This window comes from Salmo trutta, chromosome 16, assembly GCF_901001165.1.
Source record: "Salmo trutta chromosome 16, fSalTru1.1, whole genome shotgun sequence".
Lineage (NCBI taxonomy): Eukaryota > Metazoa > Chordata > Actinopteri > Salmoniformes > Salmonidae > Salmo > Salmo trutta.
In genome coordinates this window covers 5,177,008-5,203,094 of record NC_042972.1, presented here as the reverse complement: position 1 = coordinate 5,203,094, position 26,087 = coordinate 5,177,008, and the positions used below count along the sequence as shown (strand labels likewise).

Below are 26,087 nucleotides of genomic sequence, written 5' to 3'. Positions count from 1 at the left end.
AAGCGTCTTACAGGGGTTAAGTGTCATGCTCAAGGGAACGTCAAAAGATTTTTCACCTAGTCGGCTCGGGGATTCGAACCAGCAACCTTTCAGGGGTATTGGCCCAATTGCTAGGCTACCTGCCGCCATGTATGATGTATACGGTCGGTGTATCTAAATCATTGAACTGTATTAAATAATCCTAATAGAATGTAGAAGAACGACCAACAGACATTTAAATGATTTTATAGCCCCATTTATTTCCACCAAATAATAATTTGTCTGAATATATATATATATTCACACTTTCTATCTTGTATGTAGGACACATTTATCTGTACTGTACGTGTATTTATTAGGGATCCCCATTTCCTGCTGCCAATGCAGCAGCTACTCTTCCTGGGGTCCAAACATATTAAAGCACTTACATTACATATAAAACAACAGATAAAACAGTACATCATATAACATTATTATACCACTACATATCTACAATACAAAATGTTTAATACCACCATACAACAATATCATAATGTATGCAGTATGCATGTGTCTGTACCTTTGTGTGTGTCTGTACAAACAGTAATACAAATCAAGCATGAATTGAAATGGCTATTTTTCACTCTCTCTAACTAAGGGAACAATCGCCCAATAATAAACTGGAGAAACCTAATGTTACTCCTTATGGTCCAATGACCTTACACGTTCTGTTAAAAGGTGAAGTGGTTCTGGACGCCAAATTCAATCCAAACCTGAATCGATTCTCAATTGCAGTACGGTTCTAGAAACATGAATCCCCTCTAAATAATTTCCCAAATGCAAAATACACAAAATAAACAGTGTACGCCGTTTTAACCGGTTTTAACACAGCTGCAGCCGACAGTATTTTTCAGTGACAACATGTTTGTCATCTTCCATTTACACACAGGTGTTCGGAGACGCAGACAACTAATTAGCACTCTGTCTTCCGTATGTTTTCCTAAACTATTGCTGTAACATGGAAATACGGCGGTGTGGGAACCTTAACCCCTATAAAAGATGTGTATCAATTTAACCTTAAAAATATATAATAAAGATAAGGTCCTTATGCTTGCAAAACCGTACCGTAAACGATGCGTGTTAAATGTTCAGACCGAGCGTCGCGGCTCTTAGTAAAACTCTCCCGTACAGAAGACGCCTTCGTCTAATGATGACTCTATTGTGTAATACAATGGAAGTGAGAGTAATGACCGCGTGCTAGGAGAACACCAGGGCACCCGCTGAAAAGTTTATATCAAAACTGATTGAAGAAAAATGTAACAAGTTTAACAAATCAACCTTTCATCACCACATACACTGTGTACTTAAAACATTTAGAAAATGTAAATCCAAGAAAATAAGGAAATAACATATTTGAATTTAGATTATACATCATTATGAAGTTATGAACCTGTGATAAGACTAATGTCCTATCCAGGGATGTACTTCAGCCTCACGCTGCAGAAACAAGACTCACTGCCCTATGGGCCGTTTTGGCATGCACAAGGCCACTTACTAACTACTTACTAGGCAGGTAGAATGCTAATAAACAAGTAGAAAAGTGGAGTATTGAAAGTATTCATGTTTTTATACCAGAGCAATTAACACATTAATAACAAGTACAACATGTAAACATCGTAGGAAGACCTCCAATTCTGTTGAACTTTAAACCTGGAAGTACATTTTCCAGACGTCAGAGGTGAGGCTATGGATGGAGGCTTGCAGTGTGAGTCCCTCCTCCTCCACCTGCTCCTCACCTTCTAGGCAGTCTCCAAAATGGCACCCTATTTAATTTACAGTGGCCCCATAGAGCGCCGGTCAATAGCGCACTTCATAGGGAATACGGTGCCATTTGGGACTCAATCCTAGTCCCTCTGTCTGCCTTCCAGTGTAAAACTATCTATTCTAGGCCTGAATATAATCTTCACATCTGGAGATGAGTTTCCCCCTTTTCTCTTCCTTTATTATTACAGCCCCCTTGTTGTTTGTGGTGCTCTACCTAAATAGACCTGTCTTGGTGGTGGTGATCTACCTAAATAGATCTGTCTTGGTGGTGGTGCTCTACCTAAATAGACCTGTCTTGGTGGTGGTGCTCTACCTAAATAGATCTGTCTTGGTGGTGCTCTACCTAAATAGATCTGTCTTGGTGGTGGTGCTCTACCTAAATAGACCTGTCTTGGTGGTGGTGCTCTACCTAAATAGACCTGTCTTGGTGGTGGTGCTCTACCTAAATAGACCTGTCTTGGTGGTGGTGCTCTACCTAAATAGATCTGTCTTGGTGGTGGTGCTCTACCTAAATAGATCTGTCTTGGTGGTGGTGCTCTACCTAAATAGATCTGTCTTGGTGGTGGTGATCTACCTAAATAGATCTGTCTTGGTGGTGGTGCTCTACCTAAATAGATCTGTCTTGGTGGTGGTGCTCTACCTAAATAGATCTGTCTTGGTGGTGGTGATCTACCTAAATAGATCTGTCTTGGTGGTGGTGCTCTACCTAAATAGATCTGTCTTGGTGGTGGTGCTCTACCTAAATAGACCTGTCTTGGTGGTGGTGCTCTACCTAAATAGATCTGTCTTGGTGGTGGTGCTCTACCTAAATAGATCTGTCTTGTTGGTGGTGATCTACCTAAATAGACCTGTCTTGGTGGTGGTGATCTACCTAAATAGACCTGTCTTGGTGGTGGTGCTCTACCTAAATAGATCTGTCTTGGTGGTGGTGCTCTACCTAAATAGATCTGTCTTGGTGGTGGTGCTCTACCTAAATAGATCTGTCTTGGTGGTGGTGCTCTACCTAAATAGATCTGTCTTGGTGGTGGTGCTCTACCTAAATAGATCTGTCTTGGTGGTGGTGATCTACCTAAATAGATCTGTCTTGGTGGTGGTGCTCTACCTAAATAGACCTGTCTTGGTGGTGGTGCTCTACCTAAATAGACCTGTCTTGGTGGTGGTGCTCTACCTAAATAGACCTGTCTTGGTGGTGGTGATCTACCTAAATAGACCTGTCTTGGTGGTGGTGCTCTACCTAAATAGACCTGTCTTGGTGGTGGTGCTCTACCTAAATAGACCTGTCTTGGTGGTGGTGCTCTACCTAAATAGACCTGTCTTGGTGGTGGTGATCTACCTAAATAGACCTGTCTTGGTGGTGGTGATCTACCTAAATAGATCCGTCTTGTTGGTGGTGCTCTACCTAAATAGATCTGTCTTGGTGGTGGTGCTCTACCTAAATAGATCTGTCTTGGTGGTGGTGCTCTACCTAAATAGACCTGTCTTGGTGGTGGTGCTCTACCTAAATAGACCTGTCTTGGTGGTGCTCTACCTAAATAGATCTGTCTTGTTGGTGGTGCTCTACCTAAATAGATCTGTCTTGGTGGTGGTGCTCTACCTAAATAAATCTCAGGTGTAGGACACAGAGACTTGTTAGTAAGTCACTTCAGAGTCTGAGTCAAGTTAGGAGTCTTTGACTACCTCAGGCAGTGGCTGAAGTATGTTTTGATGTCCTCATGGACTACCTCGGGCAGTGGCTGAAGTATGTTTTGATGTCCTCATGGACTACCTCGGGCAGTGGCTGAAGTATGTTTTGATGTCCTCATGGACTACCTCGGGCAGTTGTTGAAGTATGTTTTGATGTCCTCATGGACTACCTCGGGCAGTTGTTGAAGTGTATTCTCCTCTTTAGCTTCTCGGGCTGGTGGGACGCCATGAGAGAGAACTCCCGAAAGATGTGATATGTTGTGTCACCTGCAAGAGGGGACATTACAATCACAAAAGGGGCGCCATTCGGTCACTGTGGCTCCCCAAGGAATAGAGTAGCTTTGGTCCCGGGCATTAGTGTGGCTGTGTGGGTTAGTGAAGGAACACACACCAACGGCCTGGACAAGAGCTAGAACTAGCGATGACTTGATTTGATTTGATCAGAGGTTCAGACTAGATCACTAGATCGCCCACAGGTAATCTGTCACCCAGTGTGGTGTTAAATGAAGCCCACTGGTTCAGAGATCCCAGTGTTAGTGAAGCACAGTATCAGGACTAGCTCAGAACATCTACTATAGGAAAACTAGAAAAACTATCAGGTAATTATCAGGATTGGTTTCTGTACTTCAGTATGGCACTGGTCTAAAATGATTGGACAGGTATAGATCTAATGCCCTACAGTAATGTTCTATAGTTCTAATGCCCTATAGTATTCTATAGTAATGTTCTATAGTTCTAATGCCCTATAGTATTCTATAGTAATGTTCTATAGTTCTAATGCCCTATAGTATTCTATAGTAATGTTCTATAGTTCTAATGCCCTATAGTATTCTATAGTAATGTTCTATAGTTCTAATGCCGTAATGTATTCTATACTAATGTTCTATAGTTCTAATGCCCTATAGTATTCTATAGTAATGTTCTATAGTTCTAATGTATTCTATAGTAATGTTCTATAGTTCTAATGCCCTACAGTATTCTATAGTAATGTTCTATAGATCTAATGCCCTACAGTAATGTTCTATAGTTCTAATGCCCTATAGTATTCTATAGTAATGTTCTATAGTTCTAATGTATTCTACAGTAATGTTCTATAGTTCTAATGCCCTACAGTAATATTCTACAGTTCTAATGCCCTATAGTATTCTATAGTAATGTTCTATAGTTCTAATGCCCTATAGTATTCTATAGTAATGTTCTATAGTTCTAATGCCCTATAGTATTCTATAGTAATGTTCTATAGTTCTAATGCCCTATAGTATTCTATAGTAATGTTATATAGATCTAATGCCCTATAGTAATGTTCTATAGTTCTAATGCCCTATAGTATTCTATAGTAATGTTATATAGATCTAATGCCCTATAGTAATGTTCTATAGTTCTAATGCCCTATAGTATTCTATAGTAATGTTCTATAGTTCTAATGCCCTATAGTATTCTATAGTAATGTTCTATAGATCTAATGCCCTATAGTATTCTATAGTAATGTTCTATAGTTCTAATGCCCTATAGTATTCTATAGTAATGTTCTATAGTTCTAATGCCCTATAGTATTCTATAGTAATGTTCTATAGTTCTAATGCCCTATAGTATTCTATAGTAATGTTCTATAGTTCTAATGCCCTATAGTATTCTATAGTAATGTTCTATAGTTCTAATGCCCTATAGTATTCTATAGTAATGTTCTATAGTTCTAATGTATTCTATAGTAATGTTCTATAGATCTAATGCCCTACAGTAATGTTCTATAGTTCTAATGCCCTATAGTATTCTATACTAATGTTCTATAGTTCTAATGCCCTATAGTATTCTATAGTAATGTTCTATAGATCTAATTCCCTATAGTAATGTTCTATAGTTCTAATGCCCTATAGTATTCTATAGTAATGTTCTATAGTTCTAATGCCCTATAGTATTCTATAGTAATGTTCTATAGTTCTAATGCCCTATAGTATTCTATAGTAATGTTCTATAGATCTAATGCCCTATAGTATTCTATAGTAATGTTCTATAGTTCTAATGCCCTATAGTATTCTATAGTAATGTTCTATAGTTCTAATGCCCTATAGTATTCTATAGTAATGTTCTATAGTTCTAATGCCCTATAGTATTCTATAGTAATGTTCTATAGTTCTAATGCCCTATAGTATTCTATAGTAATGTTCTATAGTTCTAATGCCCTATAGTATTCTATAGTAATGTTCTATAGTTCTAATGTATTCTATAGTAATGTTCTATAGTTCTAATGCCCTATAGTATTCTATAGTAATGTTATATAGATCTAATGCCCTATAGTAATGTTCTATAGTTCTAATGCCCTACAGTATTCTATAGTAATGTTCTATAGATCTAATTCCTATAGTAATGTTCTATAGTTCTAATGCCCTACAGTATTCTATAGTAATGTTCTATAGATCTAATTCCCTATAGTAATGTTCTATAGTTCTAATGCCCTACAGTATTCTATAGTAATGTTATATTGCCCATCCCTGAAGCCGGAGTGAGTAGTTCTTCTGACCAATCAGATCAGCACTTTTCCTTATAATTGAGCAACAGATCAGAATTCGGCTGCCTGTGTAAACGCAGCCATAGTGGTGAACATCCTGACCACCTTGCCTAAGGGTCGATCCCCTAGAGAGAGATAGAGGACTCATCTTTATATCTGTGTCATTAAAGGATCTGTGGCATCATGGGCAGCGCCATTGAGGCAACAAACCATAGGAATCCCCACCCAGTTGACTACTTTGACTACTTTAAAATGGTGGAAGCACGGTGGAAGCCCTCAATGGCGCTGCCCATGCTAAAACAGCCTTTTGGCCTCTAGAGGCCTCTATCATTCTCTATGGTTGATCGAAATCTGCTCTGTTCGGTGTGCATCCCCTCTACTCGTGGTGAATACAGGCTTCCTATTGGCTCAGGAGCTCACAGGAGGCTACAATGAACACATAAGTCCCGGAACTCAAGAGGTTCACAGAATTCGATTCCAATTCCAAATTCTTACAATAGGATCAACAATGTGTCATATCATTCATCTTGAATCTGTCGTTCTGCCCCTGAACAAGGCAGTTAACCCACTGTTCCTAGGCCGTCATTGTAAATAAGAATTTGTTCTTAACTGAATTGCCTAGTTAAATAAAGGTTAAATACATTTAAAAAAAAAAATCTTCCCTATGGTTGGTTCCTACGAGTATTTAGTGAAGTATAACTATAAGCAAAGTGTAGAAACTATATCTCTTCGTTCTTATAGTGTTTTGGAGGTAAGCTTCTTAATTCATAGTAATCCATTGGGAGAGTTTCCATTTGATAACAACGAATACAGATATTTATATTCTCGTTCTGTGGTAAGAAGTTTAGCCAAAAGTGTTACTGGTGGGGTATAGGGGATCTTGTAGACAAAATTCTAAATAAAACCCAATGTGTTTTCAGTCCTGTGGTAAATACTGACGAGCATAATTTGTAATGATTGTGAAAGCTGGGATAGAACGGGTCATTGCAATCACCAAACGTCTGTAGCCTACTTCCTTCACAGCTGTCAACGTTTAGAAAAGCGTTGATCCATTGATAAGTAGAACAACAGTGGGAAGAGACCTAAGAAAGATGAACAATAACAGTGAGGTCACCCAACCAAATTTTCTCCCAAAGCAAGTGTGTTCGCGTGCGTGTTTTGTGTTTGTTTTTGTGTATGTGTGTTTGTTTGTGCGTGTGTGTTTGTGTGTGTGTGTTTTGTGTTTGTTTGTGCGTGTGTGTGTGTGTGTGTGCGTGCGCACCATTTGAAGAGAGATTGAGGTTCCTTAAATATATGATCATGTACACCAGTAGGACAGAGAGATGGTCAGAGCTATCTGGGATCCCTGGGACATTCCTATCCTAAACCTAACCTAACCCTTATCCGAACCTTAATAACCATTTCTTAACCATTTTACATTTCAACTTCCGATAGGTTTAGGGATATCCCCAAGGATCCCGGATAGCATGGACCACAGAGGGGGACACCAAACACACCATACCCCCAAGGCGAGATAGACCATGATGCATCACTCACTCTATCCCGAACACTATCCTTGCGCTTTACCTTCCTGCTGGTCCCCATGGCAACGCCTGTAGCAACGGAAGCAACAACAGTCGTCAGTTTATTCTTTTTCTCAGATAGCGATCAACAAAACACTACAAACCTACTTTGGCTGTGTCTTATTCCCTATACACTGACTTTTCAAAACATTAAGAACACCTGCACTTTCCATTACATAGACTGACCAGGTGAAAACATCTGAAATCCTACCTCTTCAAACAGTAGCCCAGTGGTTAGAGTGTTGGGCCAGTAACCAAAAGGGTTGCTGGATCAAATCCCCGAGCTGACAAGGTAAACATCTGTCATTCTGCCCCATGAACAAGGCAGTTAACCCACTGTTCCCTGGACGCCAAAGACCTTGATTAAGGTAGCCCCCCCCCCCTGCACCTCTCTGATTCAGAGGGGTTGTGTTAAATGCAGAAGACACATTTCAGTTGTACAACTGCCTATATATCCCCACTTCCCCATAAAGTAAAACCTGAATTTTGCACCCTCTACCCCCCCTTTCTAGCTCTGACTCTACTGATAGCTACTCTATTGAGGGAAAAAAAATACTTTCTATGACTGTGATATGTGGTTGTCCCACCTAGCTATCTGGAGATGAATGTACTGACTATGACTGGTCCACCTAGCTATCTGTAGATTAATTCACTAACTGTAAGTCGCTCTGGATAAGAGCATCTGCTAAATGACAAAAATGTGAATCCAGGTGAAAAGCTATGATCCCTTATTGATGTCACTTGTTAAATCCACTTCAATCAGTGTAGATGAAGGCGAGGAGACATGGTTAAAGAAGGATTTTTAAGCCTTGAGACAATTGACACATGGATTGTGTATGTGTGTCATTCAGAGGGTGAATGGGCAAGACAAAAGATTTAAGTGTTGTTGAACGAGGTATGGTAGTAGGTGCCAGGCGCACCGGTTTGAGTCAAGAACTGCAACACTTCCTAATGTTTAGTATACTCAGTGTATAGTGCACTACTTTTGAACTAGGGCTCTGGTCAAAAGTAGTGCACTATGTAGGGAATAGGGTGCCATTTTTGGAACCAGACGGTGTATTTTTTCTCAGATGAAGGAGACAGAAGAGAGTTGGGTAAAAGAAAGACCTCTCTGAGATGAGTATATGACCTGTTGATCTGGATCTAGCTTCATGGGGACTGTACTGTGCCTTGTTGAATGCTTAAGGTGAGGTCGTGTGTTAACGCAGTTACAGTATAGACGAGGGAATTACCCTGCGACCAGTGAGTAATGTTCTCTCAACGTTCCGGTAACATTCCAACCGCAAAGTTACGGCAACGTAGGGAGAAGGATTGTTTACAAGGAGAGAAGACAACAGGAGTCAGAAATGAGGCAGAAGCAGTCAAGCAAAAGGTTAAGAGTTCTTGGTTTTATTCTCTTTATGCATTATGTTTTTAAATCACCATCTCAGTGTTTCTAAAACCAAGGAACAAAGAAAGTTATTCCAAAGATATCCAAATGTAGAGATATTAATACACGGATGTTTGTTTCCCCAAGTAGTACAGAGAGATAGCTATGTAACAATATTCCAAAAGATTGTACAGATAGATTTTTGGAAGAAGAGAACAGAATCAGAACAGACGGAACAGGCCGGGTTCCGTGGTGGAATGAGGAAGTCAGAGCAGGAAGTTTGGAAGAAGAGAACAGAATCAGAACAGACGGAACAGGCCGGGTTCCGTGGTGGAATGCGGAAGTCAGAGCAGGCAGTTTGAGTCAAGAGTTAAAATTTAAAAAAGCATTTTTATTTACAGCATGTTTGTTTGTTTAGAAGCATCATTTAACCCCAATGTTAAAACACTAAGAAACAACACCCATCACTTCAGCTGGGCTAGGTTACCACCCTATTTAGTCTCAGTCCCTGGTCAAATATATCCAATTTATCACTCCCATTGTTTTACTTTGAATTCAAAATCATTTCAGATGGTCATTGCAGAATATCACCTGCTGCCACACTCTGAAAATAAAAAACAATTGATGAAAATAATAATTGTTCTGTGACCATTTTCTTTTGAACATTTTGTAAAAACACTGACGGACACCGTTTCTACCACTTTGTTTCACTATTACCACTTGTTATCAGATGTTAAACACTGTATTTATGTATTCCCGCTGAAGTTAAACTGATTGATGCCTAACACTTCCCTTTTCACAAAGTCTTTGGCAGAGAACAAGAAAAATCTAACTCCTTTAGGACTTCATGCCAACGTAGTTGAGGAACAAACAGAGGTCGGCTAGCTAATGAAAAACAGTTCAGCTCTATGTTTCAGTAAAAAGGAAAAAATAAATCAAATTGACAAAACAGTGAAGTTATAGCTGGTCCATAAGTGGACGTAGAGATGGCACAGAGGTCCATATGTCTACCAAAGAGACAGGAGGAAGTTGTTTTAGGACATCAGAGGAAGTGGCTGTACTGTACAGTAGCTCATGCTTTTTAACAGGACTGCACAGCACCATGAGGGGACCAATAGGAGATTGTCATGCTCCGAATGCAGACAGCATTCTAGAACGCCCCCAAGAACTACGCAGCATTCTAAAACGCCCAAGAGCATATTCTAGAACGCGTACATACATTCTAGAACGTTCTGGTCACAACCGAAAAGCATGCAGAATATAATGAGCATTGAGCAATGATGACCAGAGAAGACAGTCAGTTGTAACCGTAGAATGACTATGTGTTTTGATGATAATTCAATGGGTCTAGCTCTTCCTCTCCCTACCTACTATAGGGACAGTTACCAATGGCCCCCTGATTCCCTCTGTCGCCATAAGTCAAGTGAAGAAGATGTCTTTATCAGTAAACACTGAATGACTGTAAACAAAAAAAAGGTTTGAAATATAGATATAGAAACACGTAATCACTAGAATGTCTATAAATAAATGATTTTTCAAAAAGTCTAGTACAGTAATTCTAGGTATAGTTCAGTGGGGACTTTGAAGGGACAGGGTTGGTGAAACCCTTGTTTAGAACTGAAGCCAGAATGTGTGTGTGGCACAATGACGCAAGACCAGACCAAAACATATCCAGTAAGAAGAAAAAAAAAGTGAGGATATTGAAAAGTTTGAAAGAAAAAAAAAAAAAAAAAAGGAAAATAATTTACAGAAACATATGAATTCTGAATCCTAATAATCATCATTGCACTCGTCCTCCGGGTTAAACGTAGGATTACAAAATTCCAATAACTTTTCCCCAAATTCCTCGGTTTTCTAGAAATCCTGTATGGAAGATTCCGGAGTGGAATTTTGCTACCCTATTTTAACATAAATAAAACGAATACAAACAAAAAGACAGAAACTCAACAAGCAAAATGAGAGAGCATGACGTAAACACGACAACAACTATAAAGAAATCACATTACCGTAGGAAGGGAAAGTATTTTACATTAAGATATCATCGTAATAATAATAATAATATAGCATTTAATCCTCACTCACTCACTCACTCACCTCACTCACCTCACTCACCTCACTCACCTCACTCACTCACTCACCCACCTCACTCGCAATTAACAACAAAGCAGGTGTTTGTCTCTTTCTCCATCCATCAGTCCTTCAGTATTCTCACCACATTTTTTTACCACTTCACCCCTCCATCCGTCCCTTCCCATTACACACAGTATAAACCATGACGACCCCACCTTCACAGACTAACGCAGTGGACCTTCCTTGACCATGCCTATAGCAGCCACACAACACCCATTCCATATCACTGTAACCTCATGCCACTGTAGAACAACAGTTGGAACCAAGTCCTGCCCTGCACATGTCGCCACTGAATTACATTTAACCTAGATCTCCCACAGAAGATATAAGGACAAAAAGGCTTCCTTTTCAGACCAGCTTTAACCCTTTAAGGAATACGGAGTTATAGACATACTGTAATCATGCCATTATTTCTAAATCGACAAATTCTAATTAATTATAACACAATGGGCCGCTGATAAATTGTTATGGTACTATCAAATTCTGGAATATAAACTACTGTAAAATGCTAAATAGAACACTATAATATAATGTTCTAAACTACTGTAAAATGCTGAATAGAACACCATAATATAATGTTCTAAACTACTGTAAAATGCTGAATAGAACACTATAATATAATGTTCTAAACTGCTGTAAAATGCTGAATAGAACACTATAATATAATGTTCTAAACTACTGTAAAATGCTGAATAGAACACTATAATATAATGTTCTAAACTGCTGTAAAATGCTGAATAGAACACTATAATATAATGTTCTAAACTACTGTAAAATGCTGAATAGAACACCATAATATAATGTTCTAAACTACTGTAAAATGCTGAATAGAACACTATAATATAATGTTCTAAACTACTGTAAAATGATGAATAGAACACCATAATATAATGTTCTAAACTACTGTAAAATGCTGAATAGAACACCATAATATAATGTTCTAAACTACTGTAAAATGCTGAATAGAACACTATAATATAATGTTCTAAACTGCTGTAAAATGCTGAATAGAACACTGTAGAATAATATTGTAAAGACTCTGTGGAAGCTTAGGTCCTTACTGGTAAGAGAGGGAAGGTAATATATGGACAGGAAGGCCTACGCTACGATAAAAAGGGTTCTTTGGCTGTGCCCACAGGAGAACCTTTTTTGGTTCCAGGTAGAACTATTTTGGGTTCCATGTAGAAACCTCTGTGGAAAGGGTTCTATACGGAACCCAAAAGGGTTCTACCTGGAACCAAAAAGGGTTCTTCAAAGGGATCTCCTATGGGGACAGCCGAAGAACCATTAATGGTTCTAGATAGCACCTTTTTTTTTTTTCTAAGAGTGTACGAGAGGCAGGAGTGTTGAGCAGAATAGCTGATAAACGGCCTGACAGTGAGAACCACAGACAAGACTATTAGGAACAGCCAGATACACTGTGTTTCACTCAGTTTATAATATGAATGGTGTGGAAAGCAGCTAGCTATGTGGTTAAAAGATCTGGATGTAGACGCCAGGTTAGCAAGAAGAGAAGCATTTTGTTGGAAAGATATAATGTCGTTGTTCTGCGCTACGGTCAGTAGGGCCTTGTTTCTCTCACCTCACTCATCTTCTCTTCACACACACTCCCAGTAGACGTTGCTCTTAGACACAGATCTAGAATCAGCTTTACCCTCTACAAATCATAACCCTAACCACTTACGGTAACAATGCAAAACTGACTCCAGACCAGTTTATCTAAGGGTAACTTCACCCTACTACTCTGCCCTGTATGATATGCCTATATATGCCCAGTTAGTAGTGGCTAAGCTGTATTCCAAATTGCACCCTATTCCCTATGTAGTGCACTACTTTTGTAGTGGGCCCAGGTCAAAAGTAGTGCACTACATAGGGAATAGGGTACCAATAGGCCTCTGATCAAAAGTAGTGCACTACTTTAGGGAATAGGGTGCAATTTGGGATGCATCCTGCCTCAGTGGCGCCCCCCTAACAGTAGTCTATGGTGAGGCAGATAAACTCCTGAATACATTTCCTGTACTGGTGTTCAGTTGGTGAGCTGCTGGGGTATTGACCTGGCTGACCAAACGGACCCTCCGCCTCACGCATCTCCTCATTCATCCGTGCTAACCGCAACCTGGGAGAGAGAGGGAGAGCGCGAGGGAGGAAAGGGAGAGGGTGGGGGAGAGGTAGGCGAAGGACGGTAGGGTTGGAGAGGGAGAGGTAGGTGGGTAGGGTTGGAGAGAGAGAGGTAGGAAAAATATATAGGAGAGAAACAGAAAACAGAATAATATTAACCAAACTTTGGATAACATTTGATATATTTTAGTCATTTAGTGAGTCGGGGGGGCAGGGGGGGGGGCTTTTAGAAGAGTATCAGATGTTTTCGGTGAACATTCTGTGAACTTTTCTGTGTTGAGCAAAACAACTACAACAGTAACAATGTCTGCGTTGGCGGCCTTGACAGCCATGCTCAGAGGTGTGTGTGTGTGTGTGAATGCATAGCTTTGGTGTGTGTGTGACTTACAGTGTAACAATATCGGCGTTAGCGGCCTGGACAGCCATGCTCAGAGGGTCGTGACCTTCCTCATCCACCTCCGTCTGACAAGCCCCTCTCTTCAGGAACAGACACACCTGACTATATATATATATATATATAAATAAATGAGAGAGAGAGAGAGAGAGAGAGAGAGAGAGAGAGAGAGAGACAGAGAGAGAGAGATAAATGAACCTGCCAACGGACAGACACCTGACTACAGAATGGATTAATTAATGTTGTGATTGATGGAATCGAATATGAACGACACTATGACTAAATAGATGAAGTGAATCGAATCAGATGGCTTCTTCATCACAAAACCTTTTGATGTTGGCAATTATTTTAATGATTACTTCATTGGCAAAGTGGGCAAACTTATTCAGGAAGTACCAACGAAAGGTGAGCCATCGTATTTATGCATTAAAAACAAATAATGAAAGAAAAGCATTGTAAGTTAGCATTGCGTCAAGTTAAAGTTGACAACTTAGATAGAAAGCTACTAAGCATGGTAGCTGACTCTATAGCCACTCCTATCTGTCATATCTTTAATCTGAGTCTAGAGGAAGGTGTTTGTCCTCAGGCCTGGAGGGAAGCCAAAGTCGTTCTGCTACCCAAGAGTGGAAAAGTGGCCTTTACTGGTTCTAACAGCAGACCTATCAGCTTGCTGCCAGCTCTTAGCAAACTGTTGGAAAAAAAATGGTGTTTGACCAAATACAATCCTATTTCTCTGTAAACACGTCTTGCTCTTCATTGTAATCAGAGGGCTGATATTAATACTATGCATGCCAGTCTCTCTTGGATAAGAGTTGAGGAGAGACTGACTGCATCACTTCTTATTTTGATAAGAAACATTCATGTGTTGGTTATATACACTCGGTACTGGTACTCCGTGAATATAAGCAAGTTACCAGGTAAGTATAGGGGTTAGGGATGAATTAATTAATATTTTACCCTGTGTCCCAGGTAGGTATTGTGGTATAGGGGTTAGGGATGAATGAATGAATCTCTTACCCTGTGTCCCAGGTAGGTAGTGTGGTATAGGGGTTAGGGATGAATGAATGAATGAATGTCTCTTACCCTGTATGTCCCAGGTAGGTAGCGTGGTGTAGGGGTTAGTGATGAATGAATGAATGAATGAATGTCTCTTACCCTGTATGTCCCAGGTAGGTAGAGTGGTATAGGGGTTAGGGATGAATGAGTTAATGAATGTCTCTTACCCTGTATGTCCCAGGTAGGTAGTGTGGTATAGGGGTTAGGGATGAATGAATGAATATTTTACCCTGTATGTCCAAGGTGCACGATTTCTAAATGATCAGGGCGTTTTGACCTTTTTGCTCGCCCGAGTTAGAATACCTCATGATAAGCTGCAGACCACACTATTTACCAAGAGTTGTTTTTCATCTCTATTTTTCCTAGCTGTCCTTTTACCACCACAAAATGATGCTGGCACTAAGACCGCACTCAACGAGCTGTATGGGGCCATAAGCAAACAACAAAATGCTCATCCAGAGGAGGGGCTTCTCGTGGTTGGTGTTTTGAACGCAGGGAAGCTGAAATCCATTGTACCCCCATTTTTACCCCATGCTAATCTACAGGAATGTTTCCTTTTTACCCCATGCTAATCTACAGGAATGTTTCCTTTTTACCCCATGCTAATCTACAGGAATGTTTCCTTTTAACCCCATGTTAATCTACAGGAATGTTTCCTTTTTACCCCATGCTAATCTACAGGAATGTTTCCTTTTAACCCCATGCTAATCTACAGGAATGTTTACTTTTAACCCCATGTTAATCTACAGGAATGTTTCCTTTTTAACCCCATGCTAATCTACAGGAATGTTTCCTTTTACCCCCATGCTAATCTACAGGAATGTTTCCTTTTAACCCCATGCTAATCTACAGGAATGTTTACTTTTAACCCCATGTTAATCTACAGGAATGTTTCCTTTTTAACCCCATGCTAATCTACAGGAATGTTTCCTTTTACCCCCATGCTAATCTACAGGAATGTTTCCTTTTAACCCCATGCTAATCTACAGGAATGTTTTGCTAGCACAGACTGAAATATGTTCTGGGATTCATCCGATAACATTGAGGAGTTTACCACATCAGTCACCGGCTTCATTAATAAGTGCATCAACAACGTTGTTCCCGCAGTGACCGTACGTACATATCCCAACCAGAAGCCATGGATTACAGGCAACATCTGCAGTGAGAAACAGGCTAGAGCTGCCATTTTCAGGGAGCGGGACACTAATCCGGACCGATGCAACATGTCTGGAACCAAAAGGACCCTGAACAGCTTCTACCCCCATGCCACAAGACTGTTAAATAGTTAGTTAAATAGTTAACCAATAGCTACCCCGACTATCTGCATTGACCCCTCTTTGCACTAACTATTTTGACTCATCACATACGTTGCTGTTTCTGCTTATTATCTATCCTGTTGCCTAGTCACTTTACCACTAGATATATGTACACATCTACCTCAATGACCTTGTTCCCCTGCACATCAGCTCAGTACTGGTTCCCCTGCACATCAGCTCAGTACTGGTACCCCTGCACATCAACTCAGTACTGGTACCCCTGCACATCAACTCAGTACTGGTACCCCTGCACATCAACTCAGTACTGGTACCCCTGCACATCAGCTCAGTACTGGTACCCCTGCACATCAGCTCAGTACTGGTACCCCTGCACATCAGCTCAGTACTGGTACCCCTGCACATCAGCTCAGTACTGATACCCCTGCACATCAGCTCAGTACTGGTACCCCTGCACATCAGCTCAGTACTGGTACCCCTGCACATCAGCTAAGTACTGGTACCCCTGCACATCAGCTCAGTACTGGTACCCCTGCACATCAGCTCAGTACTGATACCCCTGCACATCAGCTCAGTACTGGTACCCCTGCACATCAGCTCAGTACTGATACCCCTGCACATCAACTCAGTACTGGTACCCCTGCACATCAGCTCAGTACTGGTACCCCTGCACATCAGCTCAGTACTGGTACCCCTGCACATCAGCTCAGTACTGATACCCCTGCACATCAGCTCAGTACTGGTACCCCTGCACATCAGCTCAGTACTGGTACCCCTGCACATCAACTCAGTACTGGTACCCCTGCACATCAGCTCAGTACTGGTACCCCTGCACATCAGCTCAGTACTGGTACCCCTGCATATCAGCTCAGTACTGGTACCCCTGCATATCAGCTCAGTACTGGTACCCCTGCACATCAGCTCAGTACTGGTACCCCTGCATATCAGCTCAGTACTGGTACCCCTGCATATCAGCTCAGTACTGGTACCCCTGCACATCAGCTCAGTACTGGTACCCCTGCATATCAGCTCAGTACTGGTACCCCTGCACATCAGCTCAGTACTGGTACCCCTGCATATCAGCTCAGTACTGGTACCCCTGCATATCAGCTCAGTACTGGTACCCCTGCACATCAGCTCAGTACTGGTACCCCTGCATATCAGCTCAGTACTGGTACCCCTGCACATCAGCTCAGTACTGGTACCCCTGCATATCAGCTCAGTACTGGTACCCCTGCATATCAGCTCAGTACTGGTACTCCGTGTATATAACCAAGTTATCGTTACTCATTGTGGATTTATTCATGTTATCTTTCTATTATTTCTCTATTTTCTTTCTTTCTGTGTTGTTGGGAAGTAAGTAAGAATATCACTGTTGTTTACGAAGCATGTTACAAATATAATTTGATTTGAAAACAAAAAAGTAGGTAGAGGGGTGTAGGGGTTAGGGATGAATGAATGAATCTCTTACCCTGTATGTCCCAGGTAGGTAGAGTGGTATAGGGGTTAGGGATGAATGAATGAATGAATGTCTCTTACCCTGTATGTCCCAGGTAGGTAGAGTGGTATAGGGGTTAGGGATGAATGAATGAATGAATGTCTCTTACCCTGTATGTCCCAGGTAGGTAGAGGGGTGTAGGGGTTAGGGATGAATGAATGAATGTCTCTTACCCTGTATGTCCCAGGTAGGTAGAGTGGTATAGGGGTTAGGGATGAATGAATGAATGAATGTCTCTTACCCTGTATGTCCCAGGTAGGTAGAGGGGTATAGGGGTTAGGGATGAATGAATGAATGAATGTCTTTTACCCTGTATGTCCCAGGTAGGTAGCGTGGTGTAGGGGTCCTCTCCCCCTCATGTCCCTCTGGTTCACATCAGCCCCATTCTGCAGCAGGAACTCACACGCTATTAGAGAGCCCTGACAAAGAGGAGAGAGAATGAGTGGAGGAGGGAAGAGGGAGAGAGTGGGGGAGGGAAGAGGGAGAGAGTGGGAGAGGGAAGAGGGAGAGAGTGGGAGAGGGAAGAGGGAGAGAGTGGAGGAGGGAAGAGGGAGAGAGTGGTGGGGGGAGAAGAGTGATGGGGAGGGAAGAGAGAGAGAGTGGTGGGGGGAGAAGAGTGATGGGGGAGGGAAGAGAGAGAGAGTGGTGGGGGGAGGAGAGTGATGGGGAAGGATATGCATGCGACATCTTATGTGTATCTGCATAGTGTAGTATATTTAAAGTGTAGTATCTGCCTAGTGTAGTATCTGCCTAGTGTAGTATCTTCATAGTGTAGTATCTGCCTAGTGTAGTATCTGCATAGTGTAGTATCTGCATAGTGTAGTATCTATAGTGTAGTATCTGCATAGTGTAGTATCTGCATAGTGTAGTATCTGCATAGTGTAGTATCTGCATAGTGTAGTATATTTAAAGTGTAGTATCTGTATAGTGTAGTATCTGCCTAGTGTAGTATCTGCCTAGTGTAGTATCTTCATAGTGTAGTATATTTAAAGTGTAGTATCTGCATAGTGTAGTATCTGCATAGTGTTGTATATTTAAAGTGTAGTATCTGTATAGTGTAGTATCTGCCTAGTGTAGTATCTGCATAGTGTAGTATCTGCATAGTGTCGTATCTGCATAGTGTCGTATATTTAAAGTGTAGTATCTGTATAGTGTAGTATCTGCCTAGTGTAGTATCTGCATAGTGTAGTATCTGCATAGTGTCGTATATTTAAAGTGTAGTATCTGCCTAGTGTAGTATCTGCCTAGTGTAGTATCTATAGTGTAGTATCTATAGTGTAGTATCTGCATAGTGTAGTATATTTAAAGTGTAGTATCTGCATAGTGTAGTATCTGCATAGTGTAGTATCTGCCTAGTGTAGTATCTATAGTGTAGTCTCTGCATAGTGTAGTATCTGCCTAGTGTAGTATCTATAGTGTAGTATCTGCATAGTGTAGTATCTGCATAGTGTAGTATATTTAAAGTGTAGTATCTGCATAGTGTAGTATCTGCATAGTGTAGTATATTTAAAGTGTTGTATCTGCATAGTGTAGTATATTTAAAGTGTAGTATCTGCATAGTGTAGTATCTGCATAGTGTAGTATCTATAGTGTAGTATCTATAGTGTAGTATCTGCATAGTGTAGTATCTATAGTGTAGTATCTATAGTGTAGTATCTATAGTGTAGTATCTTCATAGTGTAGTATCTGCATAGTGTAGTATCTATAGTGTAGTATCTATAGTGTAGTATCTATAGTGTAGTATCGGACCACAGTGTAGTATCTATAGTGTAGTATCTATAGTGTAGTATCTGCATAGTGTAGTATCTGCATAGTGTAGTATCTGCCTAGTGTAGTATCTGCATAGTGTAGTATCTGCCTAGTGTAGTATCTTCATAGTGTAGTATATTTAAAGTGTAGTATCTGCATAGTGTAGTATCTGCATAGTGTTGTATATTTAAAGTGTAGTATCTGTATAGTGTAGTATCTGCCTAGTGTAGTATCTGCATAGTGTAGTATCTGCATAGTGTAGTATCTGCATAGTGTCGTATCTGCATAGTGTCGTATATTTAAAGTGTAGTATCTGTATAGTGTAGTATCTGCCTAGTGTAGTATCTGCATAGTGTAGTATCTGCATAGTGTAGTATCTGCATAGTGTCGTATATTTAAAGTGTAGTATCTGCCTAGTGTAGTATCTGCCTAGTGTAGTATCTATAGTGTAGTATCTATAGTGTAGTATCTGCATAGTGTAGTATATTTAAAGTGTAGTATCTGCATAGTGTAGTATCTGCATAGTGTAGTATCTGCCTAGTGTAGTATCTATAGTGTAGTCTCTGCATAGTGTAGTATCTGCCTAGTGTAGTATCTATAGTGTAGTATCTGCATAGTGTAGTATCTGCATAGTGTAGTATATTTAAAGTGTAGTATCTGCATAGTGTAGTATCTGCATAGTGTAGTATCTGCATAGTGTAGTATATTTAAAGTGTTGTATCTGCATAGTGTAGTATATTTAAAGTGTAGTATCTGCATAGTGTAGTATCTATAGTGTAGTATCTATAGTGTAGTATCTGCATAGTGTAGTATCTATAGTGTAGTATCTATAGTGTAGTATCTATAGTGTAGTATCTTCATAGTGTAGTATCTGCATAGTGTAGTATCTATAGTGTAGTATCTATAGTGTAGTATCTATAGTGTAGTATCGGACCACAGTGTAGTATCTATAGTGTAGTATCTATAGTGTAGTATCTGCATAGTGTAGTATCTGCCTAGTGTAGTATATTTAAAGTGTAGTATCTGCATAGTGTAGTATCTGCATAGTGTAGTATCTGCATAGTGTAGTATATTTAAAGTGTAGTATCTGCATAGTGTAGTATATTTAAAGTGTAGTATCTGCATAGTGTAGTATCTGCATAGGGTAGTATCTGCCTAGTGTAGTATCTGCATAGTGTAGTATCTGCCTAGTGTAGTATCTATAGTGTAGTCTCTGCATAGTGTAGTATCTGCCTAGTGTAGTATCTATAGTGTAGTATCTGCATAGTGTAGTATCTGCATAGTGTAGTATATTTAAAGTGTAGTATCTGCATAGTGTAGTATCTGCATAGTGTAGTATATTTAAAGTGTAGTATCTGCATAGTGTAGTATCTGCATAGTGTAGTATCTATAGTGTAGTATCTATAGTGTAGTATCTATAGTGTAGTATCTGCATAGTGTAGTATCTATAGTGTAGTATCTATAGTGTAGTATCTATAGTGTAGTATCTTCATAGTGTAGTATCTGCATAGTGTAGTATCTGCATAGTGTAGTATCTATAGTGTAGTATCTATAGTGTAGTATCGGACCACAGTGTAGTATCTATAGTGTAGTATCTATAGTGTAGTATCTGCATAGTGTAGTATCTGCATAGTGTAGTATCTATAGTGTAGTATCTGCCTAGTGTAGTATCTGCCTAGTGTAGTATCTATAGTGTAGTATATTTAAAGTGTAGTATCTGCATAGTGTAGTATCTGCCTAGTGTAGTATCTATAGTGTAGTATATTTAAAGTGTAGTATCTGCATAGTGTAGTATCTGCCTAGTGTAGTATCTGCCTAGTGTAGTATCTATAGTGTAGTATCTATAGTGTAGTATCTGCCTAGTGTAGTATCTATAGTGTAGTATCTATAGTGTAGTATCTATAGTGTAGTATCTGCCTAGTGTAGTATCTGTATAGTGTAGTATCTATAGTGTAGTATCTATAGTGTAGTATCTCCACAGTGTTGTATCAGACCACAGTGTCGTATGTATCAGAGCTGCTGAGGCGAGAACGCCTCATAATAACGGCTGAAATAAAACCATGGAAATCATGCATTTGATACCATTCCATTTATTCTGTTCCAGCAAATTACTATGAACCCGTCCTCCCGAAATAAGGTGCCACCAGCCACCTGTGGTATGTACAGTGTGTGTCTGCACTCTGCCCAACCCTGCCACGGCCTGTAAAGTGTGTGTGTATCTATAGCATTTCTCTTACCCCTGTCACGGCCTGTATGAGCGGGGTCTTTCCCTCCTCATCGCTGGCAGAGTGGACGTCTGCCCCGTGTGCCAGCGCCTCGGCCATGAGTGGCAGGTTGTGTAGCCGTGACGACCGGTAGAGCAACGCCCCCGGGGGGAGGGGCTCCTCAGGGTCTGATCCCGCCTCCTGCTCTATCTCCACCTCCCCACTAGACTCCTCCTCTTCTGACTCACCCTCACACTCTACTGGGGCGAGGTGGAGGGAGGGAGAAGGAGAGAGTGTGGGGGGAGGTGGAGAATGAGTGTGTGGGGGGTGGAGAATGAGGGAGAGGAAGGTTAGTCTGGCTATGACAGTTTGACAAAGTCCTGAACTACGACTAGCGCTGAACCTTTGAAAGTACACAGTCTAAATTCTGACGTGCACACACACAATTTTACATGTTAGTCATTTAGCAGATGCTCTTGTCCAGAGAGACTTACAATTAGTGCATTCAAGATAGCTAGGTGGACCAGTCATAGTCAGTACATTCATCTCCAGATAGCTAGGTGGACCAGTCATAGTCAGTCCATTCATCTCCAGATAGCTAGGTGGACCAGTCATAGTCAGTACATTAATCTCCAGATAGCTAGGTGGACCAGTCATAGTCAGTCCATTCATCTCCAGATAGCTAGGTGGACCAGTCATAGTCAGTCCATTCATCTACAGATAGCTAGGTGGACCAGTCATAGTCAGTACATTCATCTGCAGATAGCTAGGTGGACCAGTCATAGTCAGTCCATTCATCTCCAGATAGCTAGGTGGACCAGTCAGTCCATTCATCTCCAGATAGCTAGGTGGACCAGTCATAGTCAGTCCATTCATCTCCAGATAGCTAGGTGGACCAGTCATAGTCAGTCCATTCATCTCCAGATAGCTAGGTGGACCAGTCATAGTCAGTCCATTCATCTCCAGATAGCTAGGTGGACCAGTCATAGTCAGTCCATTCATCTACAGATAGCTAGGTGGACCAGTCATAGTCAGTACATTCATCTCCAGATAGCTAGGTGGGACAACCACATATCACAGTCATAGGTACATTTTTCCTCAAAGTATTTATCAGCAAAGTCAGCACTAGTAGGAGAGACACACACACACACACACACACACACACACACACACACACGCACACACGCGCGCACACACACACACACACACACACTTGTGACTTACCCTCCTCGGTGACACTGTCGACCACTGAGCCAAACACCAGGATATCTGTGCTCCCGTCTGTACTGCCTCCCAGCCCACTGTCGCTGCTCAGACCTGCAGGGCCAACCAGCGCCAAGCCACGGACACGTTAGTCATCACACCGCCTCCCCTGAAGCTCCGCAACAAGGCCTCCTTACAGCCCCAAAACCAGTCTCCTCACCAGCTAGGTACACCCCTCCTAACCCTAACCATCCTCAAGCAGCCTCTCAATCCCTAAAATATTTCCCTGTCAACCTACTGACCCCAATCTACCCTCCTGACCCCAATCTACCCGGCTGACCCCAATCTACCCTACTGACCCCAATCTACCCTACTGACCCCAATCTACCTTACTGACCCCAATCTACCCTGCTGACCCCAATCTACCCTGCTGACCCCAATCTACCCTACTGACCCCAATCTACCCTTCTACCCTACTGACCCCAATCTACCCTTCTACCCTACTGACCCCAATCTACCTTACTGACCCCAATCTACCCTACTGACCCCATTCTACCTTACTGACCCCAATCTACCCTGCTGACCCCAATCTACCCTACTGACCCCAATCTACCCTACTGACCCCAATCTACCCTTCTACCCTACTGACCCCAATCTACCCTACTGACCCAAATCTACCCTTCTACCCTACTGACCCCAATCTACCCTACTGACCCCAATCTAAGCTTCTACCCTCCTGACCCCAATCTACCCGGCTGACCCCAATCTACCCTACTGACCCCAATCTACCCTACTGACCCCAATCTACCTTACTGACCCCAATCTACCCTGCTGACCCCAATCTACCCTGCTGACCCCAATCTACCCTACTGACCCCAATCTACCCTTCTACCCTACTGACCCCAATCTACCCTTCTACCCTACTGACCCCAATCTACCTTACTGACCCCAATCTACCCTACTGACCCCATTCTACCTTACTGACCCCAATCTACCCTGCTGACCCCAATCTACCCTACTGACCCCAATCTACCCTACTGACCCCAATCTACCCTTCTACCCTACTGACCCCAATCTACCCTACTGACCCAAATCTACCCTTCTACCCTACTGACCCCAATCTACCCTACTGACCCCAATCTAAGCTTCTACCCTACTGACCCCAATCTACCCTACTGACCCCAATCTACCTTATTGACCCCAATCTACCCTACTGACCCCAATCCCCCCATATAGCACCAAGCCTAATCTCCACTCCATCAGTTCCTTCTAAAGCCTCATCTCCACCCAATAACAGTTTCTTCTAAAGCCTCATCTCCACCCAATAACAGTTTCTTCTAAAGCCTCATCTCCACCCAATAACAGTTTCTTCTAAAGCCTCATCTCCACCCAATAACAGTTCCTTCTAAAGCCTCATCTCCAGTCCCAAAACATCTATTATCCCGTTTGTTCTCTCTGGTTGGCAGGTGAGTGTGTGTCAGACCACAGCCACACATAGATAACTCTGAGTCAGACTTACTGCAGGAAACTCTGGGTCAGACTTACTGCGGGAAACTCTGGGTCAGACTTACTGCGGGAAACTCTGGGTCAGACTTACTGCGGGAAACTCTGGGTCAGACTTACTGCGGGAAACTCTGGGTCAGACTTACTGCGGGAAACTCTGGGTCAGACTTACTGCGGGAAACTCTGGGTCAGACTTACTGCGGGAAACTCTGGGTCAGACTTACTGCGGGAAACTCTGGGTCAGACTTACTGCGAGTGCCGTTGCCAGTGTCGAAGTAGGAGAAGAGGTTGTCCATCTCATCGGGACAAAACAGAGAGTCACGACGGAGCTTCGCTGCAGCTGAGGACATACAGGACAGAGAGAGAGTCTCAATATCACCTGTCCTCATATTACAAAAAGGTTTCCAGACAGGATCTCATTATTTATTTGACAAAAGTAAAAGTGATAAAATACAAAGGGTTTGAAGATATGGAGAGACTGGTTTTAAATCCCCAGACTGTATGAAGTGTCAGAAATTGGGATTAGGTCTCGTGACGACGTCTGCAGTCTGCTGCCCGTCTGATGGAGTTGGACAGAGCAAACAGTTCAGCATCACATGCTTTCCTCAGGACTCTTCCACAACAGCTAAATGGATACTTCTCTAGTTGTATTGTCCTTCAAGACATATGCAGGACAGCTTTCCACGGCTTAAACATTCAGTCAACTGCAGAAAGAGAGGAGAGAGAGTTTAGTCACCTGCGGAGAGGTTTCCCGGTGAAATCAAAGCAGGGTCGTGTCGGTATTTCCGGCGGGTTTTGGGCGCTCCTCGCATTGAGCTGTTGTGGCGATGGCACTTCTTCACGCTCCAGGGGCGGGACTTCCTCTCGCCTTCAACCAATGAGCCACTGACGCTCATCTTCTTCAGGAAACGCCTCTCCACATATTTAGCCTTGATCCACGCCTCCTTCTCTTGTCTGAGAGAGAGAGAGAGAGAGAGAGAGAGAGATGAGGGAAGACCATATATAGGTCATGTTTAGGAGTCTCCTAGCCAATAAGGAGACGAGGGAAGACCATATATAGGTCATGTTTAGGAGTCTCCTAGCCAATAGGAGATGAGGGAAGACCATATATAGGTCATGTTTAGGAGTCTCCTAGCCTATAGGTAAACTTGCTAACCAGTGCTCACCTAGGACTGGAAGGTCCAGGTTTCTTCAATCCCAGTTCCTCACAGGCTCCCTCATAGATGTGGTTAATCACATTGTTACCCAGCTCACACATCAACTGGAGAGAGAGAAAGATAGCAGAGGAGATTAGGTGAGGAATTTCATAACCCCGGAAAAAAACGAAGAGAGATATTCCCAGAGTCCCAAGAAGCTTCTTAGAAAGGAATACGTCATATCTTGAATCACTAAAGGTGACGCTGAGCAGGAAGTGAGAAACACACCTTGAGTAGCTCTGGTTCCCAGGAGTCCAGTGTTAGTGAACGCACCTTGGAGCAGTGAACCCCCAGACTCCTTTAGAAGACAACACAACACACAGAGAGAGAGAGACAACAGGTCAGATACAGCAGCTTTTCACAAACTCTGAGTTGAGAATGTGTGTTGCGTAGGATGTAATCTGTGAAGATATGGAAGGACTAGTTTTAAACAGATTAAGTTGTAATCCCCAGACTGTTTGAAGTGACAGAAATGTGGGATTAGGTCTCGTGACAACGTCTGCAGTCTGCTTCCTGTCTGTCACTTTCACCTGTTCTACTTCCTGTCTCGCTGCTGTTCTCTGTCAGGTGAGGGGGTCACAGGTGAGGACTGAACTGACGGAAGTGTGGTAAACACCTGTCAATCCGTTAAAAGTCGACGGCTGCCTGAAGTCAGAAAACAAGGTGCAGTCTTTGTAAATTGCTCACCCGTGATATAGGTTCTGCGGAGTCCTTAATGCAGAGAATTGTTTCCAGTGTTGTTTTTAAGTTTCCTACCTGTGGCATTGTGGGTAGTGTAGTTTACCTGTGTATGCCGGAGCACTTAATGCATAGAAGTGTACTTAGGGTGTTGTAATTTAGTCTAGTTCACTGTAACATTG

The 26,087-nt window shown here is 41.9% G+C and overlaps 1 protein-coding gene across 15 annotated transcripts in view; it reads right to left on the bottom strand.

Moving 5' to 3' along the window:
• Positions 1–219: 219 nt before the first annotated feature.
• LOC115149987 (arf-GAP with coiled-coil, ANK repeat and PH domain-containing protein 3) overlaps positions 220–26,087 on the bottom strand; it is a 160,264-nt gene continuing 134,396 nt past the window's right edge. For 2 of the 15 annotated variants that reach the window (XM_029692831.1, XM_029692840.1), the window contains 13 exons: positions 25,456–25,525; positions 25,198–25,292; positions 24,768–24,985; positions 24,282–24,371; positions 22,550–22,651; positions 21,359–21,585; positions 17,682–17,791; positions 13,539–13,649; positions 13,042–13,148; positions 7,508–7,563; positions 3,624–3,732; positions 2,030–3,579; positions 220–1,996 (listed from right to left, as the gene is read on the bottom strand). In XM_029692831.1, coding sequence (XP_029548691.1) covers positions 3,667–3,732; positions 7,508–7,563; positions 13,042–13,148; positions 13,539–13,649; positions 17,682–17,791; positions 21,359–21,585; positions 22,550–22,651; positions 24,282–24,371; positions 24,768–24,985; positions 25,198–25,292; positions 25,456–25,525 — 1,252 coding nt within the window. In that variant the 3' untranslated portion in view covers positions 220–1,996; positions 2,030–3,579; positions 3,624–3,666. Of the gene's footprint in view, positions 1,997–2,029; positions 3,580–3,601; positions 3,733–7,507; positions 7,564–12,340; positions 13,149–13,538; positions 13,650–17,681; positions 17,792–21,358; positions 21,586–22,549; positions 22,652–24,281; positions 24,372–24,767; positions 24,986–25,197; positions 25,293–25,455; positions 25,526–26,087 lie in introns of those variants that run through there. The other 13 variants (XM_029692842.1, XM_029692846.1, XM_029692835.1 and 10 more) reach the window with 12 other exon arrangements.